Here is a 16,650-nt window from a genome sequence, read left to right as displayed (position 1 = left end):
CTGCTTTATTTTTTATTTTGATTTTCATCCCCATTCTTTTAATTGTCATTTTTTTAAATCTTAGATCCTTTTGTTAAATGATTTTTTTTCTAATTATATCCTTCAACGATTGATTGTTGGGGATTGGGTTTCATGTTTTCTTCATATATGACGATTCTAGTTTAATGACTCGAGTCACAAGTTTGAAAAATTAACACGAGTTGACATCCTTTTTTTGGCTTATATTATTTTTCGATTTCATCGTTCGACACTAGTTTTTTTTTTTATAAAAAGATTGAGTTTATGGTTTTCTTAAATTTCTTTTATATCAGGTTATCTCAATCTCATTTCCTGGGCCACTAGATCTGCCAGTTAAATAGTGTTTGCTCGCCTTTTATTATCCAGATTACATGTCTATCACGTTACCTTAAGTTGATCTGGGCTAATTTTTTTATCCTTTCTTTATTTAATTCTGTGCTTCCAAAGGTTTATTTTCAAGTTATTGTACTAATTGTTTTTCTATTTATTTATAAAAATAGTGTATGATTTATTTAATTAAATGCTTGCATTACCTTTTTATATACACTTGGAATTTTTTTATGTTAAAAATACATTAGAAAAACATATATATTTATTTTTTTTTATAAAAAAAAACAACCCGCAACATAGGACAAATAAAATAACTAGTATATACTTATAGCCTCCCCATCACACAAACACATATATTAAAAAAAAAAAAAAAAAACCTTGCTTATTTTTCGGAATGTTGTGTATTTTCTGTCAAAATTAACGAAATCAACGAGGACTTTACGTTGATTGAAACCATGTACACGTGGAACGCTCGCATTGGTTATAATATCGAAAATGAATCCAGCAACCGGTAGTTTAGAGAGTGCCAAGGAAGATAACAAGAATGGAGTCCAAATCTATAGCCTCCAATGAGATGAGAGAATTAGACACCAAAGAGATAAGAACTTCTGCTCCCTCGCTCCCAATGAAATCTCGAATATGGATAAGGAAACAAAACGCATTACTCCCTCCTACAAATACCCCCACCAAGCCTACGCATTCCCTCCACCAGTCTAAGCCACCACAGCAATAGCTAAGCCGCACCATCAGCTAAACAATGGCAGCAGCAACAATGGCCCTCTCCTCCCCTGCATTCGCTGGAAAGGCAGTGAAGCTCTCCCCTTCTTCCCCTGAGCTCATGGGCAATGGCCGTGTCTCCATGAGGAAAACCACCAAGCCTGTTTCCTCTGGAAGCCCATGGTACGGTCCAGACCGTGTTAAATACCTGGGTCCTTTCTCCGGTGAGCCCCCATCCTACTTGACCGGTGAGTTCCCTGGTGATTATGGCTGGGACACTGCTGGGCTCTCTGCTGACCCAGAGACCTTTGCCAAGAACCGTGAGCTTGAAGTCATCCACTCCAGGTGGGCCATGCTTGGAGCCCTTGGATGTGTCTTCCCCGAGCTCTTGTCCCGCAACGGTGTCAAATTCGGTGAGGCTGTGTGGTTCAAGGCTGGGGCCCAGATCTTCAGCGAGGGTGGACTTGACTACTTGGGCAACCCAAGCTTGATCCACGCACAAAGCATCTTGGCCATTTGGGCTACACAAGTGATCTTGATGGGTGCTGTTGAGGGTTATAGAATTGCTGGTGGGCCACTCGGAGAGATCACTGACCCGATCTACCCAGGTGGAAGCTTTGACCCGTTGGGTCTGGCTGACGACCCAGAGGCATTCGCTGAGTTGAAGGTAAAGGAACTCAAGAATGGTAGACTGGCTATGTTCTCTATGTTCGGATTCTTTGTCCAAGCCATTGTTACCGGAAAGGGACCATTGGAGAACTTGGCTGACCACCTTGCTGATCCCGTCAACAACAACGCCTGGGCATATGCCACCAACTTCGCCCCCGGAAAGTGAGCTAACAAAGAAGAGTTTTTCTGTGTTTGGATTGTTGGCTTGTAATGTGAAGTTGTGATGTAATGAGACCATGATGTTAATCATATGTGCTGAAAGTGCATAATCTGTATGGTACGTAGTTTGAAAGAAGACAATCATTTTCCTCCCATTTCTGTGCTTCTTTGTTGGCTACCACCTTTCCGAAGAGCTTGTTAGGTTTTAGGGGGGGCATCAAGAAAATGAAACCACGTTTTTAGGATCAACCTGGAACCATCCATTTACAGAATCAAAGGCCCAAGGATTAACTAAATAATAATGCAACCGGCAAAGATACAGTGAGTTTTCTGATGTATATCATGCATATATGGTATTGAAGTGCACAGTACAATGAAGGCATTCAAGAACCTAACTTGTATATATCAACTATAACAGAGGATTCTTTTGTGAACAAATCAATGCTCTAATATATATATATATATATATATATATATATTAAGAAAACAACTTCTGTGCTTGTTCCTCAAATGTAAACTCTCTAAATTCACATCTCTAAGAAACTTCCCTGGATTGCATCTCCGCATTTTCCAAAGGAATCGTTAAGTGGAAGTTTTACTAAGAGTAGGAGAAAACTCAGAGCAGGGAGCATTAAATTGCAAGCTCAAAGCCTCAGGCAGGTGTCAATTGGAAAGCATGAAAGAGATACTACAACTAAATCTGCAGCTCTGGTTATTTACAAGTTCACCGGGAGTCAAGAATGTAAAGCCATTTGGAAATCGGAGAGGGACGGTATCATCATCAACATCAAAAACACTGCAAAATTAAAACCCAACGTCAGTGAGGCAACGCTCTAATCATAACAACATCAGATAATCGCTGGAATTATGTCACAAGTCGAGAACCCTACCTCTCATTTAGATCACCGGTTTTTCTTGCAATTGGCATGGAACCATATCTGATAGCTATCATCTGCAAAAAAGAGACAAATTTACGTGAAGAAAAAGTTCAAAGTGTCTGCATTTAGATCTGATAGTAGTGATATGATATAATGATGATGAAGATTGTAAGCGGGGGAGAATTTGTGGGATGGGAAAGGCTCTGTTATCTAGCCCAAATCATAGTATGAGATGGCACTGTCCATCTCAATATTATCAAATCCCCCAACACAACAAGAAAATAACATGGGGCCGGGTAGTGGTTCCATGTGGAGAACGTTACGAGAAGGATATGATAAAGAAACTAATCGATAATCATAAATTCTAATACTCCTAATATTATTTACATATTATGGAATTTTTAGTATTTTAAATAAACTTTAATGGATAATTAAAAACTGTTTACAAGCATAACAAATACGATTTTGTTTCTTTAAAAAATATGCATGAAAAAAACCTATAGAATTTGATCGTATGTATGGAAAAAAAAAACATATTTTTTTAGTTTTTGAAATGAGATAATATTTTTTGGATTTTTTAAAATTTTAGAGAAAATCGAGTATTTTTAATATCGGATCCGTATCTTACAGTATATGTAACGACCCGGCTTTCTAAGCCCAAAACAATAGTAATTTTTTTTTTTATATATGTATATTTAATACACATGGTGCCGGTAATCAAAGAACTTGAATCCTCACATCATCAAAATACAATCCATACAATCAACAGTTCTTTCAAAAGCGAATCTTACACAAACACATAATATTAAGGTTGCATGATTTGAAGTTCATATTAAAAATATATATACATGGACATGAGTTTGCATTCTTATACTACTAATAGCCATCACAAATTATAAACAAAAAGGATCTAATAAAAGTTATACATTCAGTACATTGATCCCTACAAAATACATTGTGAGTTAGAATGCATCTACTTAATTCCTTGCAAAAGTAGGTTCCCGTGTATCGGGTATCCTAGACATCTCGTTGGTGTGACGTCCCTGCAGCAGTACAAAACATTTAAGAGAAAACAAATACTTAATAATAATAATAATGGTAACTAACGGCCTAGCAATTAAATAAGCATTAACATTTATAATTTCTTCATGTATTTGATGTAACAATTAGTAGTACATATAGATACACAAGTTTTCAAATGCCATTCGCCGAAACTAGTCGTTTATTTGTCCCGGCTATCCATCCAGATTCCATAGCGATAGCTGCGTCGTTGCCAATCCTAAAACCGGCAGCCGAAACTACATCGCTGCCGATCAAGGAATCGGCAGCGAAACTGGGTCGCTGCCGATTTCTGTATCGGCAGCGAAGACTGCATCGCTGCCGATCCAGAATCGGCAGCGGAAACTGGGTCGCTGCCGATTTCTGTATCGGCAGCGAATACTATGTCGCTGCCGATCCAGAATCGGCAGCGGAACTGCGTCGCTGCCGATTTCTGTATCGGCAGCAGAAACTAGGTTGCTGCCGATTTCTGTATCGGCATCGAATACTGTGTCGCTGCCGATCCAGAATCGGCAGCGGAACCGCGTCGCTGCCGATCCACAATCGGCAGCGAAATCATCCCTTTTTAACCCGGCCATCCATTCGGACGCCATTAGCCAAAGCTAATCATTCTTTGTCCCGGCCATCCATTCGGATGCCATTAGCCGAAGCTAATCACTCTTTTGTCCCGGCCATCCATTCGGATGCCATTAGCCGAAGCTAATCACTCTTTGTCCCGGCCATCCGTTTGGATGCCATTAGCCGAAGCTAATCAGTCCTTCATCCCGGCCATCCATTCGGACGCCATTAGCCAAAGCTAATCATTCTTTGTCCCGGCCATCCGTTTGGATGCCATTAGCCGAAGCTAATCACTATTTTATCAACAATTAAGCGTTCGACAATTTAATATCGGTTCTAACAATATGGTAGTACTCAAGTTAAAATATTCCAAGATTCAACGTATGAAAAAGAAAGGTGCAAGTCACCTACCTGCTCCACCTGTGGGTCGTTCCTGTCTTGATGATGGTCCAATCCCGACCGCACCACCTAAGACATCAATGGTCACAAATCAGCACAGTTGTATTTATTTTATTTTTGAATCACATTCATCATCACACTTATTTCAATAGTTCATATGTTCACATTCAAGTGTTCCCTATTTTACACCATCATATCATGAAATTGTTATTAGCATTTAAGTCATTCCTGCCTAGGAGGCTTATTGTAGGAATCGGCAGCGAGAACTGGTTCGCTGCGGGCTGCCCAATTCGGCAGCAAGAACTGCACCGCTGTTGGCGCCACAGTTTCGCTGCACAACGCACAACTCGGCAGCGAATATCACTTCGCTGCAGGAGGTTCAGCTGCGGCAGCGAAACAGAATTTCGCTGCGCAACACACAAATCGGCAGCGAATATCAATTCGCTGCAGGAGGTTCAGTTGCGGCAGCGAATATCAATTCGCTGCAGCAGGTTCAGTTGCGGCAGCGAAACAGAATTTCGCTGCGCAACACACAAATCGGCAGCGAATATCAATTCGCTGCAGGAGGTTCAGTTGCGGCAGCGAAACAGAATTTCGCTGCGCAACACACAAATCGGCAGCGAATATCAATTCGCTGCAGCAGGTTCAGTTGCGGCAGCGAAACAGAATTTCGCTGCGCAACACACAAATCGGCAGCGAATATCAATTCGCTGCAGCAGGTTCAGTTGCGGCAGCGAAACAGAATTTCGCTGCGCAACACACAATCGGGAGCATCAATTTCAGCACAATCATCACAGTAGAACACATTAATTCCAGCAACAAACATCACAGCAGAACACATTAATTCCAGCAACAACATCACATTAATTCCAGCAACAACATCACATTAATTCCAGCAACAATCATCACAGCAGAACACATTAATTACCCCCTAGTTAAAGCCAGCCCTCTACCTTGATTTGTTAGATGTTCTGAAATTGACTTTATTTCACTTTTGTTTGTTTGTTCTCTTGGTTAATTTCAGCTTCCTTCACAGCTGGCTTAGGTCTTAGATCAATTCTTTTCTTAGGGTTTTTCTTCTTCATTTTCGTTTTTGATCTTACGGGGGAGAGGAAGAGAGTTTCATGACCCATACCTTCTGAATTTAACTAAGTTTGAGGAAGGTTTGACACTATTCAGCTGCTGGTTCTCCTCCTTCTTCTTCCTCTCACGTTTTTCCGGCTCTCTTTTTCCTCTCCTCTATGCAGCTGCCCACTCCTCTCTCAAGGTCTCATCCCTCCCTCACAAGTTCACAAAGTAATCTCTACTGGTCTGATTAACGTTTCTGTTGTGAAAGGGGAAGGGAAGAACGGCATGCAGCTGCTGGATTTGGAAGAAGATGGGTCATTCTCTCTCCCCTCTTTGTATTTATACTACCCATCCAATGGAATGGGTTGTTTGGGGGTTGGTTTAGGTGTGTCCTTATCCTTGTTTGGTTTATCTAAAACCAGTTTTACCCCTCCCTCCCAGCTCTGCGTCACTGTTCATTGAGAAATCGGCAGCGAAAACTGCGTCGCTGCCGATCAAGAAATGGGCAGCGAAAACTGTGTCGCTACCGATTTCTGTATCGGTAGTGAAGGCTGCGTCGCTGCCAAGTCCAGAATCGGCAGCGAAAACTGCATCGCTGCCCAGTCCAGAATCGGCAGCGAAAACTGCATCGCTGCCGATTTCTGCATCGGCAGCGAAAACTACGTCGCTGCCGATTTCTGCATCGGCAGCGAAAACTGCATCGCTGCCCAGTCCAGAATCGGCAGCGAAAACTGCATCGCTGCCGATTTCTGCATCGGCAGCGAAAACTGCGTCGCTGCCGATTTCTGCATCGGCAGCGAAAACTGCATCGCTGCCCAGTCCAGAATCGGCAGCGAAAACTGCGTCGCTGCCGATTTCTGCATCGGCAGCGAAAACTGCATTCATCATCATCCCTCTCTCTCTAAATATATATATATTTTCCTTTGGGTGTTTACAGTATAAGTCTATAGTTTGATATTAAATGAAGTTCTAAAAAAATATATTTTTATGTTTTTCTTAAATAAAAAATGATTTTTTTTTCAAAATTCATAAGAAAAATCAATTATTTTAATATTGAATTTGTATTTTACTGTATAAGTTTACAATATGATATTAGAAAAGTTTTTTTAGAAAAACACGTGAGGGACCCACAAATAATTTCAAAATAAAACCTGAATTTTTTGAAAATTTTAAGAGTCTGTTTGGTTATACCTCAGAATAAGAACAAATTAAAACTAAAAAAAAGGATTTAGGGTGTGTTTTCCAAATGCGCTCGTAGCCTAAAATTAAAGGCATAAAAAATACCTTAAATGCTTGTTTGGTAAAAACACCCTAAGTAGCCAAACAAGACCTTATTTCTTAAGGAAAAATGTGGGCTGGTTCTATTAGGCTTAAGACCCAAGTCCACGTGTATGAGTTGGGCTCAGGCCCAGCCCGACCTAATTTGTTGGGCTAACAGATAACCCGACAAGCTTTTTTTTTTATATATGAAGTGGACTAGATCCAGCTCAACTATACAGGTGATCACTAGCCTAGCTTAGTAACTATGTTTTATATTGCATGGTCACTAGGCTAGCCTAGTAATTATGTTTTTGTTGAAAACTTATTGCAGACCATGAATTGTCCACGTTCTGCATACATGTTTTATCATTCAAAAAGCTCATCGTGGAGGTAAAGAGAAATGGTACCTAGCTTATGGTGTTGGTCATTGGTGGTAGTGCTCGTCAAAGGTGGTGATTAGATGATGAGGGTGCAGTGGTGGAACAAAAAAAAGTAGAGAAACCATGGGAGATAATGATGAATATGGTAAATGTTTATGGTGTTTTCGGGTTATTTCTTGGTCTAAAAACTTGATTCCCTTCAATTTAGGGGTTTTGGGTGGTTGGTTGATGAATGAGCAAGGTTTTAGTTACTTGGGCAGTTGAAAAATGGTGTATAAGAGTTGGTTTTTTGCCTATCTTATCTCCTAATTTTCTCCTTTTTTTTTGCACAGAATTCACCCTTATTTATAGAGGATTAAAGAGGGATATCTGGTGTTTATTGGGCATGAATCTTAGCCCTTAATTCAAATGGGAAGAATCTCAACTATTAGTCAAAAGTCATCATCACAGGTTACAATGACTGGTCGGGTCAGCCTCTTTGGGTCAACTTTGCAGACATATTGGAGTAGGGGAAAGACTGAAACAAGATTGGCGGGATCCTCCTTCATCAAAAGATCAACGAGAGCAAGCTTTTTCGGTCATTGAGATTATATTGAAGAGGAAAAATGGTGCCGAAAACCCCTCTCCAAGCAGGTTGTCTTTACTTGTTTTGGGTAGAAGATAATAAATAGTATCCTTTAAAACAATGTCCTCTCTCTCTCTCTCTTTCTCTCTCTCAATTAACAAAACGATAGTGTTTTATACAAGACGCGTCGTTTCATTTAAATTAAATGATTCCATTTCATTTAAATGAAACAATACTGTTTTGGATTTTTTTGGTTTAAATCAGGTTTAAAACTCATCTTTCAATTTAATCCCTCAACCTTTCAATTTATTCAATTAGGTTTTTAATTGAATTTTTATTCTAAGAATCAATTCAATTTCACCTCTGTCAAGTTTCAAAAGCACCTCCTGATTTAAGCACATTTTTCATCTTGAATCTTGGTCTTGGATATTTTCTATTTTATCCTTAATTGACTTTCAATCTTTCAATTTCTTCAATTTCACCCTTGTTTCAACAGAATTTGGTCCCTGAATCCATACACCTTTTACAAAAAGGTTTTTGGTCTTGAATTTCTTCAATTTGGCTCTTAATTGACCTTCAAACTTCTAATTTCTTTAATTTCACCCATGTTTTTAACCAAATTAGGTTCTTGAATTCGTGTGCCTTTTGCAAAAAGATCCTTGGGTTCTAAATTTTTTTAATTTGACCCTTAATTGACCCCTCAAACTTTGATTTTCTTTTAATTTATCTCTGATTTCACCCAATTAAATTTAAGAAATTAAATTTGGTCCTCTAAAATTTCAATCATCTCAATTAATCCTCAATTAAACTTCCAAACTTAATTTTTCACAAATTAAGTTCCTAATAAAATTAATTTAATCCATTAAAGTAATAATAAAGCCCTTGCACCAAATTAAATCTTTTAATTTGACCTAAAATAATTGTTAAACTTAATTAAACCCATGATTAAATCATAATTTAATTTGATCAATGTTTTTTCCACCTATCCAAAATAATACAACTCGCCTTGCCTATCATAATTTGTATTTTAAAATTTCCAATAATTATTAATAAATCAAACAAGGGTTTGTGCTTTAGCATCAGAAACACTATGGTTGCCATCATCCACCCAATCTCTGTTTTCTTCCATTCATGTCCAGAACAAGAATAAACCAGTGTCTATTGAAAAACATAAACAAAGCAGAAACACGGCACATACTAATATAACAGGTTACAAAACCTCCCACTAATCCCCAGCCAAGCCTGCAACCCATTCGAGGACCTCATCAACCCAGTTTGTGTCCTCCAACAACCATTGAAAAATTGAACAGATAAAAAAAACAAAAAACAAGTAATTATCAGATTTTATTCTTTTTGAAAATAAGTTTATAATATAATTGCACCAGACACGTAATAAGACATTTATAAAATAATGGCTTTAGAATTGAATCTTCAATTCGTTTGTTGCAAAACAACAAATCTACGTCACAGGAACTACAACTTTCATCATTGGGTAAAAAATCACGAATCAAAAAACAAAAATGAATATATGGTGATCTGTGTCATTAGAAAAGGAACCTCCTTCCTGCCATGCATGCCAGCTGCTCAATTTCCAAGCCAAATAACCAAGTCCGGAATGGCAATAGAGGGATTTTTTCATCAACTTCGTTGAATTCTTGAGCTAAATCTCTGAGCAATATCTTCAAGTTTCCTTGTTTCACTCTATTTTTCTCTGTACATCCAATATAAAACTTCAATGTAGTGTCTTCGGTCTTGACTTTTCAGGCCTGCATTACAAAGTTGTGTCATTTGAGTACCAGAGGCAGACAATGAACATTGAAATAAATTTTAGAGCAGTAACGAAATCATAACAAAATCCCATCAGCAGATAGGCAGTTATTGATCTTGGATCTCACTGTCTCAACCATCATGGGTCTTGTATGGTTAGCTACATAATTCTAGATCATCGGAAGCTACCATATTATTCTCAAGCACAAGCGAGGGGCTTACTGCTGAATGAAGGATATGAAGAAGAATGACTGCTACACAATACAAACACAGAGATATAGCAGCCCCTGCTACAAAATTGTAAAACAGCCGCATATTGTCTTTTGTGGGTATGAAAACTGTCTTTAGCGTATTAGTCAATTCAAAAAGTCGATGAGATACCTGCAAAAGCAAGTAAAATAGTAGCACAAGAAAGATCGTCTTAGTTACTATTTCTATTTCTGATAACATTATGTGGTCAAGACCAAGTTTACTTACTAGGACATAGATGGCTGTTGTAAGCATGAAATTCAGTAATGGATATTCAGGAATAACAGAAAGAAGCCACTTAGGCTGTCCATTGGGCATGTCCGATCTGCAAATGCAAGGAAGTTAGAAACACATTTCTCCTAGCTCGATCAAAATAGAAATCAGTAAACTGCTGAATTCTTTCCCTTCTAATTGCTTATTATTATTATTTTTTTTTGAAAGAATTGATCCCTGCTGTGGTGTTAATAAGATTTTTTTTTCTGTGCATAATGCATAGCCGTAAAGTTTCAAACTTAATGATGCTTCATAAGCAAGCTAAAAATCTTTACCAATTGAATGGCTATTCCATTACCCCAAGTTCCTGAATTCAAAAATATATTCCCAATTTGTCCAGTCACTTATCGTGAAACCAGTCAGATATGCATTTAATAAATTGTACACTATTTTTTAAAATTAGTTAATTTTTTAATTATTCAGTACTAAATATGGATTTTCTTCACATCACTAGTTTATGCTCTTTTCTCACACAAGTCATTAAAGATTACACTTTGCATGACATCTTCAGAACTATCAAAATGTTGCCAAAAACACTTGCAATCACAAAATTCTTAAAGAAGTCCATAATCCATCACCCAAAAATGTACGTGGAAAGATGAGTGTTTGATAACTAAACTGGCATGCAATGTTTTAATATACAACCTTGTTAGAATTGCTCTAAAAAACAGCTAACAACCAAATTGGATCAACGTAGAGTCCAATAACGATATCATAGCTGGATTTGTTAGTTGCATTTTCAAAGTGCAGTTGCTGGTTTAGTGGTCTCTTGTGCTTTGTGAGGGCACCCATAAAAACTACTTTAAGAATATCTTTCTATAGTTTAAATTCAGTTAATTGTCTATGATGATAGAATGAAAAAAGGAGATGCAAATAAACAGAAGAAAAAAAAGGAACCAAATAGTTAATCCTCAAACCTCAACCAGATGTGGAACTGCGAAATATAGGTCTCCAAAGTTATCTTGCCCAGCCAACTGTGGATTTAAAGTAGCCCAATTAGGGAAAGTACAAAATTAGCATGGTTATTCATATTCAAACAAAAAAGCAAACTATGAGAAGTTACTGCCAATGAAAACATGTATACTGGGAAAGATAACATACGCAAAGAGAGTCAAAGAGAAACTCCTGAGCTGCTGAGTGCAATTCCGCAAGCAAATGTAAACACTGAATCACATAAAATTGATATTATAATAAGATGATGGAAGAGTAAATTAGACCAAATTACAAAATCAATATTCTGCAGACCACTCATTGAGCTCCATAAGCATCCTCCATCTATAATAGCTCTTAACAAGGGAAAATAAAATAAAATAAAAGGCATATAAACACAAATACCAACATATATCCTTGATACATACGTTATGGGGATCCATGATGTGTAGGGGTGGTACTTGTTGTATGAAACTTTGTCCAGCTTGTAAATACATTCATACCACAGATAACCAACCTTGAAAGGACAAAGAAAGAGATCAAAGCACCATCAGAGGATGAAAACAGATTATCAGAAATCTAAGGTAACAGTGAGTAGACATAATCACGCAACTCACAGATAATGAAACAGCTACTAGGCCTGTTTTGATTGAGAGTTTCTTCTTGATTTCAGATTCCTCCAACTTTTCCATCCACTTCTCGACCTGAAATCTCAAGATGTTTTAAAAGATTTAGATGTTGGGATAGCAAGAAGAAAGACTTAACATGACCACAGTTCAAGTGCTTACATTGGGGTGAAAATAAGCATATATCATCCCAATGATCCATATATAGCGATCAAGTCCCGATCTGAAGTGCCATTCATGCAGCCTAGGGAGGTCAGGCTTCGCAGGATCAGTATAGCCTGCCATAAAGATGTAGCTATTAAGCATATGCAGAAGAAAGGCAATCATGACATTCCAACTGAACTTGAATCTTGCCACTTAATCAAGCTAAATTAACCAAGTTCCTGTTTTGGATAATTCTAAAAGAAACTTCTTCTTTTGACAATAAAAAAAAACATAAAAAATCAACTAACCCGTCAGATATACATGCAGAACAACAATCGAGATTAAGACCATTAAAATTATAACAGTTAAACAAACAACAAAAAGAAGATTCAGTTCAAGAAAGAACAAATAAAAACAAAAAACAAAAAAACTGCAACATTTTTTACTCAGTCCCATCTCATTGAAGTATATAAAGTGGAAATTCACTAAGCAAGCTCACCAAATGTCAAACAAAAATAGCCAAGCAAATGATTATGAACCAAAACAAGACAAATTATGTAAGATACTAACCTAATAGGAATGTTAATGGACTCCAGAGTATGTCAAAAACTCCAGGTGTTTCCCAAATCAAGATAACCATGAGAAAGCATGAAAGAATCTTCACAGCAATCACTGAGCTATTCTCATTATACTTGTTAAAAATACCAAGGACTCCATAGACCATTACAGTAAATAACGTGTGCATTGGACAAATATAATACAGCATGTAGTCATTGTTAAGGACAATACAGCAAAACGCCACAAAGAGATTGAGCCGCCACATCATCTGCACCAAGGAACATGTATTTAAAATCATTTTTATAGGTAATGTATAAAAAAAGGGGGGGGGGGGGGGGGGGGCATGCTATTATGGAATAATATATGGTTTGGAATCGATGACCTGTGCAAACCGAGCTACGCTGAAATCCTTTCTAATGTAATAATAAGAGAAGTTGCCAAACCCAGTCATCCAGACATATGCGGCAATAAAGACACGAATTGCATTGTATATCTCTGTCGCAGCAAAATAATGGTACATCAAGAATATGACCTGTTTCAGGAAAAGAAAATAAAAAAGAGAGTTAGTGCAGCCTCAGACACTTTGCATGGCTAATTTATTATACACAACAAATGCAGCAAATAATTAATTTTATATGTGGAGCAAGCAGTGTGGACAATCTCTAATATCCAACTAACACATCCAATTAACACATTATGAATATCAAACTGATTACATTTGAATGATTGAAAGCAAATTCATGTAGCATTCTATGCAATGATTTTGTGATTTCTTGGAATTCTACCAGGATGGAGATGCACTAACTAGAAGAATAAAAGATCAAATATTTGAGACGAGTTCCTGCCTAGTCAGTCTGAAATCCTAATAAAATCAATAAAAAAGTGAGAATAATAACACTACCTGTGGCCATATGAAAATACATAGAACAAAAACACAAATATGCCCAATACATTAATTGCAAAAAAATTTGGTGATTAACAAAATGAATTCCAAAGTTAGAAGTATGAAAGAGGAAAGATGCAGGTGTGCATTTTGTTCTCTGTTGTAAACCAAGCATAACTTTATAAAAATTCTAGAACTTTTATGAATTTTGCAGTCATTAAATTCCTATACAAGTTAAAAGCTTCAACAAGAAAACCTTACCTGCATCCACCCTTTCCACTCCTCAGTCTGATGCCGGTTAAGGTAAAGTGTGGATTTTCCGGTAAAAGTTGACTTGTCAGTATGTTTCCTCAATGAAGTCATTGCTGATACTATGATGAGAAGAAGGTAGAGGAAGACAAAAAGGTCACGGTTGTAGTTCTGTCCAGAGAACATCAAACCCAAAATAAAATAAGAAAGGATTGGCATAACTATACTTAAGCAGAGCATTTCATTGCAAAGCTGTCAGCGATGAAATCATGATAGTAAATAAACACATGACCAATGAACCTGCAAAAAAAGTACCTTCGTAGATTCTCCCAGTATATTTGTGCGATCACAGATATAGAAGTACACCAAAACTGCACCAAACTCAGACCTACAAGAATTTGCATGGTAAAACAAGAGAAAAGAGAAAGCAAAGAGACAACACAGACATCTATTCATTATCTAGAAAAATTTACAGCTTACATTACTCTCAATGTTGTTCGGTTTTCTAGCAAGAAAGAGTCATCCATGGTCATAAACCTGGAAGACAATAAAGTATGGAAATTAAGAGAGAAACTTTTAGAAAATTCGTATATAACTCCATGAATATACTGAATAATGTGAAATGCAACCTAATTAAGTTCATTTTGGTGGCAGAACTATGAAATTTGGCAGATGCTGATCTAGGAAGGCCTCCCTCCAGCAAAACAGCCCGATCATCTTCCTTGATTGTCTCCTTTTCCAAGTCAAGCAGATTATTGTCTGAATGACTGTATATCAGATAATTCAGTTGATTAGCATAAGAAAATATTTGAAAAAAACATTGTCCATTGCGTGCCACAAGTAGAAGCTAAGTAGTTCAATCAACATCCAATCACACATTGCTAGTTTAGATTCTCTTGACTGGAACCAAAAAAAAAAAAAACGTAACAAGGAGGACTTTAGTATCAGCAAACTTCAATTAAATGACAGTTACCAATCTACTCTAGCAAATCATCAGTTATACGATCATAAGGGAGCAATCTTAACCAACTAATTAGTTATCCAAGCAGCCAGGCAATCCACACTGAACAATCATCTTGCACAGGTTAAAATCTTCAATATAAACACCAAGAAAGCATTTGGATGATGTCCTCAAAATCGACAAACACTTTTCTTCATTAAAGTGTCCTCAATGCTAGTGTCAGTTCATAGATCAAAAATATAATTACATGGAAAAAAAAAACAAATCCATATTTCATCATCTGAAACACGGAATACAATAAAAAAAAATCAATGGAATAATTGATTAAACTCACAGTTTGGAAAGGGATGAAGTTTTCTTATACTCTAGGAACTCCGAATAAATCCATGCCACAAAAATGGGAATAATTCCTAGCAAAAACGCAACCTGATACAACAAAGAGACAGATAAGGAAATCCTGGTACCACCCTGGAACATATGCACAGCTACATTGCGAATCAACTTGTTAGCTGAAAATGAAGATTGATGATAAGAAAAAAAAATGAGAATGCGGAAGAAAAGGTTACCTGTCCAGCGCTGATGATGGGGCCATCCGATACCACCATTTTTGGATCCTTAATCAATTAATTTAATTCAAATCAAGAAACAAAGTAAGATCCCGAGGGAGGCCAGCATAATAGGCTTAGCAACAGAGAGAGAGAGAGATCGACCTGTATTTTGTAAGCAAAGAGTTTGCTTAAAGAAATAGAAAAAATATTGAGAGACAGAGGAGAAGTCCCTCTCACCTCAGATCACCTCACTACCCTGACACCTATTCACATTCCCATTCCTTCCCAGCGACGGTTAGTGTCCTCGTTTGCTTTCTCTGTCTCTGTTGCTCTTTTCCTTCCAATACTCAACAAAAATATTTTTGGGCTTAGTGCAATGTCTGTGGAGGAATAATTAAATAATTCGCTGTAATCATTGTTTCTTTCATTGATCTTGTACTTTCTTATTATTTTTGTTTTTTTAAGTAATCAGAAATTTGCAAGAGTAAATAATAATATTTTAGTTCGTTTATATGCTTCTTCTAGGAGGGAAAAAAAATAAATACCAAAACAAAATGTCTCTGCATGGAGGAATTTTTTGAACGGGATCTCTTTTTTGGAGTATGGTTGTGGTTATTTTTTAAAGTATTTTTCGTATTAAAATATATTAAAATAATATTTTTTAAAATTATTTTTAAAATCAACGTATCAAAACAATCCAAAACATATAAAAAAATTAATTTTTAACAAAAATAAAAATTGAATTTTTTAAGAAAACGGTTTGCCCCGCGTTACCAAATAATATTAAACTCAAAAATATATTTATTTAAAAAAAATTCAATCAAGATAATTTTTATTATCATGTTTTCTTTTAGCATTTGTCATGCTTTATTTTAAAAAAATTATTCTTCCCTTTAAAAAAAAAACAATTCCTATAAAAAAAATATTACCAATAAAATTTAAACCTGCAATCTCCACATGCCCCACGTGATTGAGCCACTACACATAATTATTATAAAACAATGAAAAAAAATATTTTAAGATTCTTTATTGGTAATATAAATTGTACAAAACTATAATAAACCCTAGATCTTTTAGTATTGTAGGGTAATGTTTAGTGATATGATAATTTAGATTTTTATATATAGCTTCACAAACCATAATTTAATCCTTTGACTATCTATTAATTTCTTAAAACTTGTTATTTGTTTCATAAAATAAACTTATCAAGCTGTATTCTCTGGACTAAGTTATAAATGTAAATAAAAAAAACTAAAAAAGTGTGATGTTAAGCTTTTTAAACTAGAGGGACTAAACTAACTATTTTTGTAATACCTTGTAATTTCTACACGTAAAATAGCTTCATTGAGCCTTGATCTCGGAAAATTAGGTTAATTTTTTTTTACATGATACAAGACTATTA

At 36.5% G+C, this 16,650-nt stretch overlaps 2 protein-coding genes and 1 long non-coding RNA gene across 4 annotated transcripts; 1 reads left to right on the top strand and 2 right to left on the bottom strand.

The window, feature by feature from the left end:
- Nucleotides 1–1,019: 1,019 nt before the first annotated feature.
- Nucleotides 1,020–2,048, top strand: LOC7471832 (chlorophyll a-b binding protein of LHCII type 1). The gene has a single exon (XM_002316701.4). The coding sequence runs from the start codon at nt 1,106–1,108 to the stop codon at nt 1,898–1,900; it is 795 nt and encodes a 264-aa protein (XP_002316737.2). The 5' UTR covers nt 1,020–1,105; the 3' UTR covers nt 1,901–2,048.
- A 1,492-nt stretch (nt 2,049–3,540) lies between these two features.
- LOC127904038 (uncharacterized) lies at nt 3,541–5,991 on the bottom strand. Its single transcript, XR_008056835.1, has 3 exons — nt 5,923–5,991; nt 4,800–4,856; nt 3,541–3,814 (listed from the first exon to the last, which is right to left on the bottom strand). It is a non-coding gene; the product is annotated as an uncharacterized LOC127904038 (long non-coding RNA).
- A 3,469-nt stretch (nt 5,992–9,460) lies between these two features.
- On the bottom strand, nt 9,461–15,649 carry LOC7471833 (protein REDUCED WALL ACETYLATION 3). 2 transcript variants are annotated; one of them, XM_052445706.1, is made up of 17 exons: nt 15,486–15,648; nt 15,267–15,314; nt 15,035–15,126; nt 14,369–14,506; nt 14,220–14,276; nt 14,055–14,127; nt 13,752–13,910; nt 12,990–13,139; nt 12,620–12,875; nt 12,068–12,183; nt 11,897–11,983; nt 11,708–11,796; nt 11,451–11,513; nt 11,267–11,323; nt 10,305–10,401; nt 10,050–10,208; nt 9,461–9,826 (listed from the first exon to the last, which is right to left on the bottom strand). In XM_052445706.1, exons 2-17 carry the CDS (start codon nt 15,303–15,305, stop codon nt 9,821–9,823), a joined length of 1,638 nt encoding a protein of 545 aa, XP_052301666.1. In that variant the 5' UTR covers nt 15,306–15,314; nt 15,486–15,648; the 3' UTR covers nt 9,461–9,820. The 2 variants fall into 2 exon arrangements, with proteins under 2 accessions (XP_052301666.1, XP_052301665.1); XM_052445705.1 differs by lacking the exon at nt 9,461–9,826 and having other exon boundaries at nt 9,862–10,208; nt 15,267–15,649.
- Between the last annotated feature and the right edge of the window lie 1,001 nt (nt 15,650–16,650).

Source organism: Populus trichocarpa, chromosome 11 (assembly GCF_000002775.5).
Source record: "Populus trichocarpa isolate Nisqually-1 chromosome 11, P.trichocarpa_v4.1, whole genome shotgun sequence".
In the NCBI taxonomy this organism is placed as follows: Eukaryota; Viridiplantae; Streptophyta; class Magnoliopsida; order Malpighiales; family Salicaceae; genus Populus; species Populus trichocarpa.
Note: the sequence above shows the minus strand (reverse complement) of the source record. Positions and strands in the feature narration are given on the sequence as shown.

Excerpts from the sequence above, each read along its gene's own strand:
- LOC7471832 (XM_002316701.4), top strand. The coding sequence starts at position 1,106 with ATGGCAGCAGCAACAATGGCCCTCTCCTCCCCTGCATTCGCTGGAAAG.
- LOC7471833 (XM_052445705.1), bottom strand. The coding sequence starts at position 15,305 with ATGGTGGTATCGGATGGCCCCATCATCAGCGCTGGACAG. Across the intron at positions 13,140-13,751 it reads AGTGGAAAGGGTGGATGCAG|GTCATATTCTTGATGTACCA; the intron begins GTAAGGTTTTCT and ends TTCCTGAAACAG. Across the intron at positions 11,514-11,707 it reads ACATCATGGATCCCCATAAC|TGTTTACATTTGCTTGCGGA; the intron begins GTATGTATCAAG and ends TATGTGATTCAG.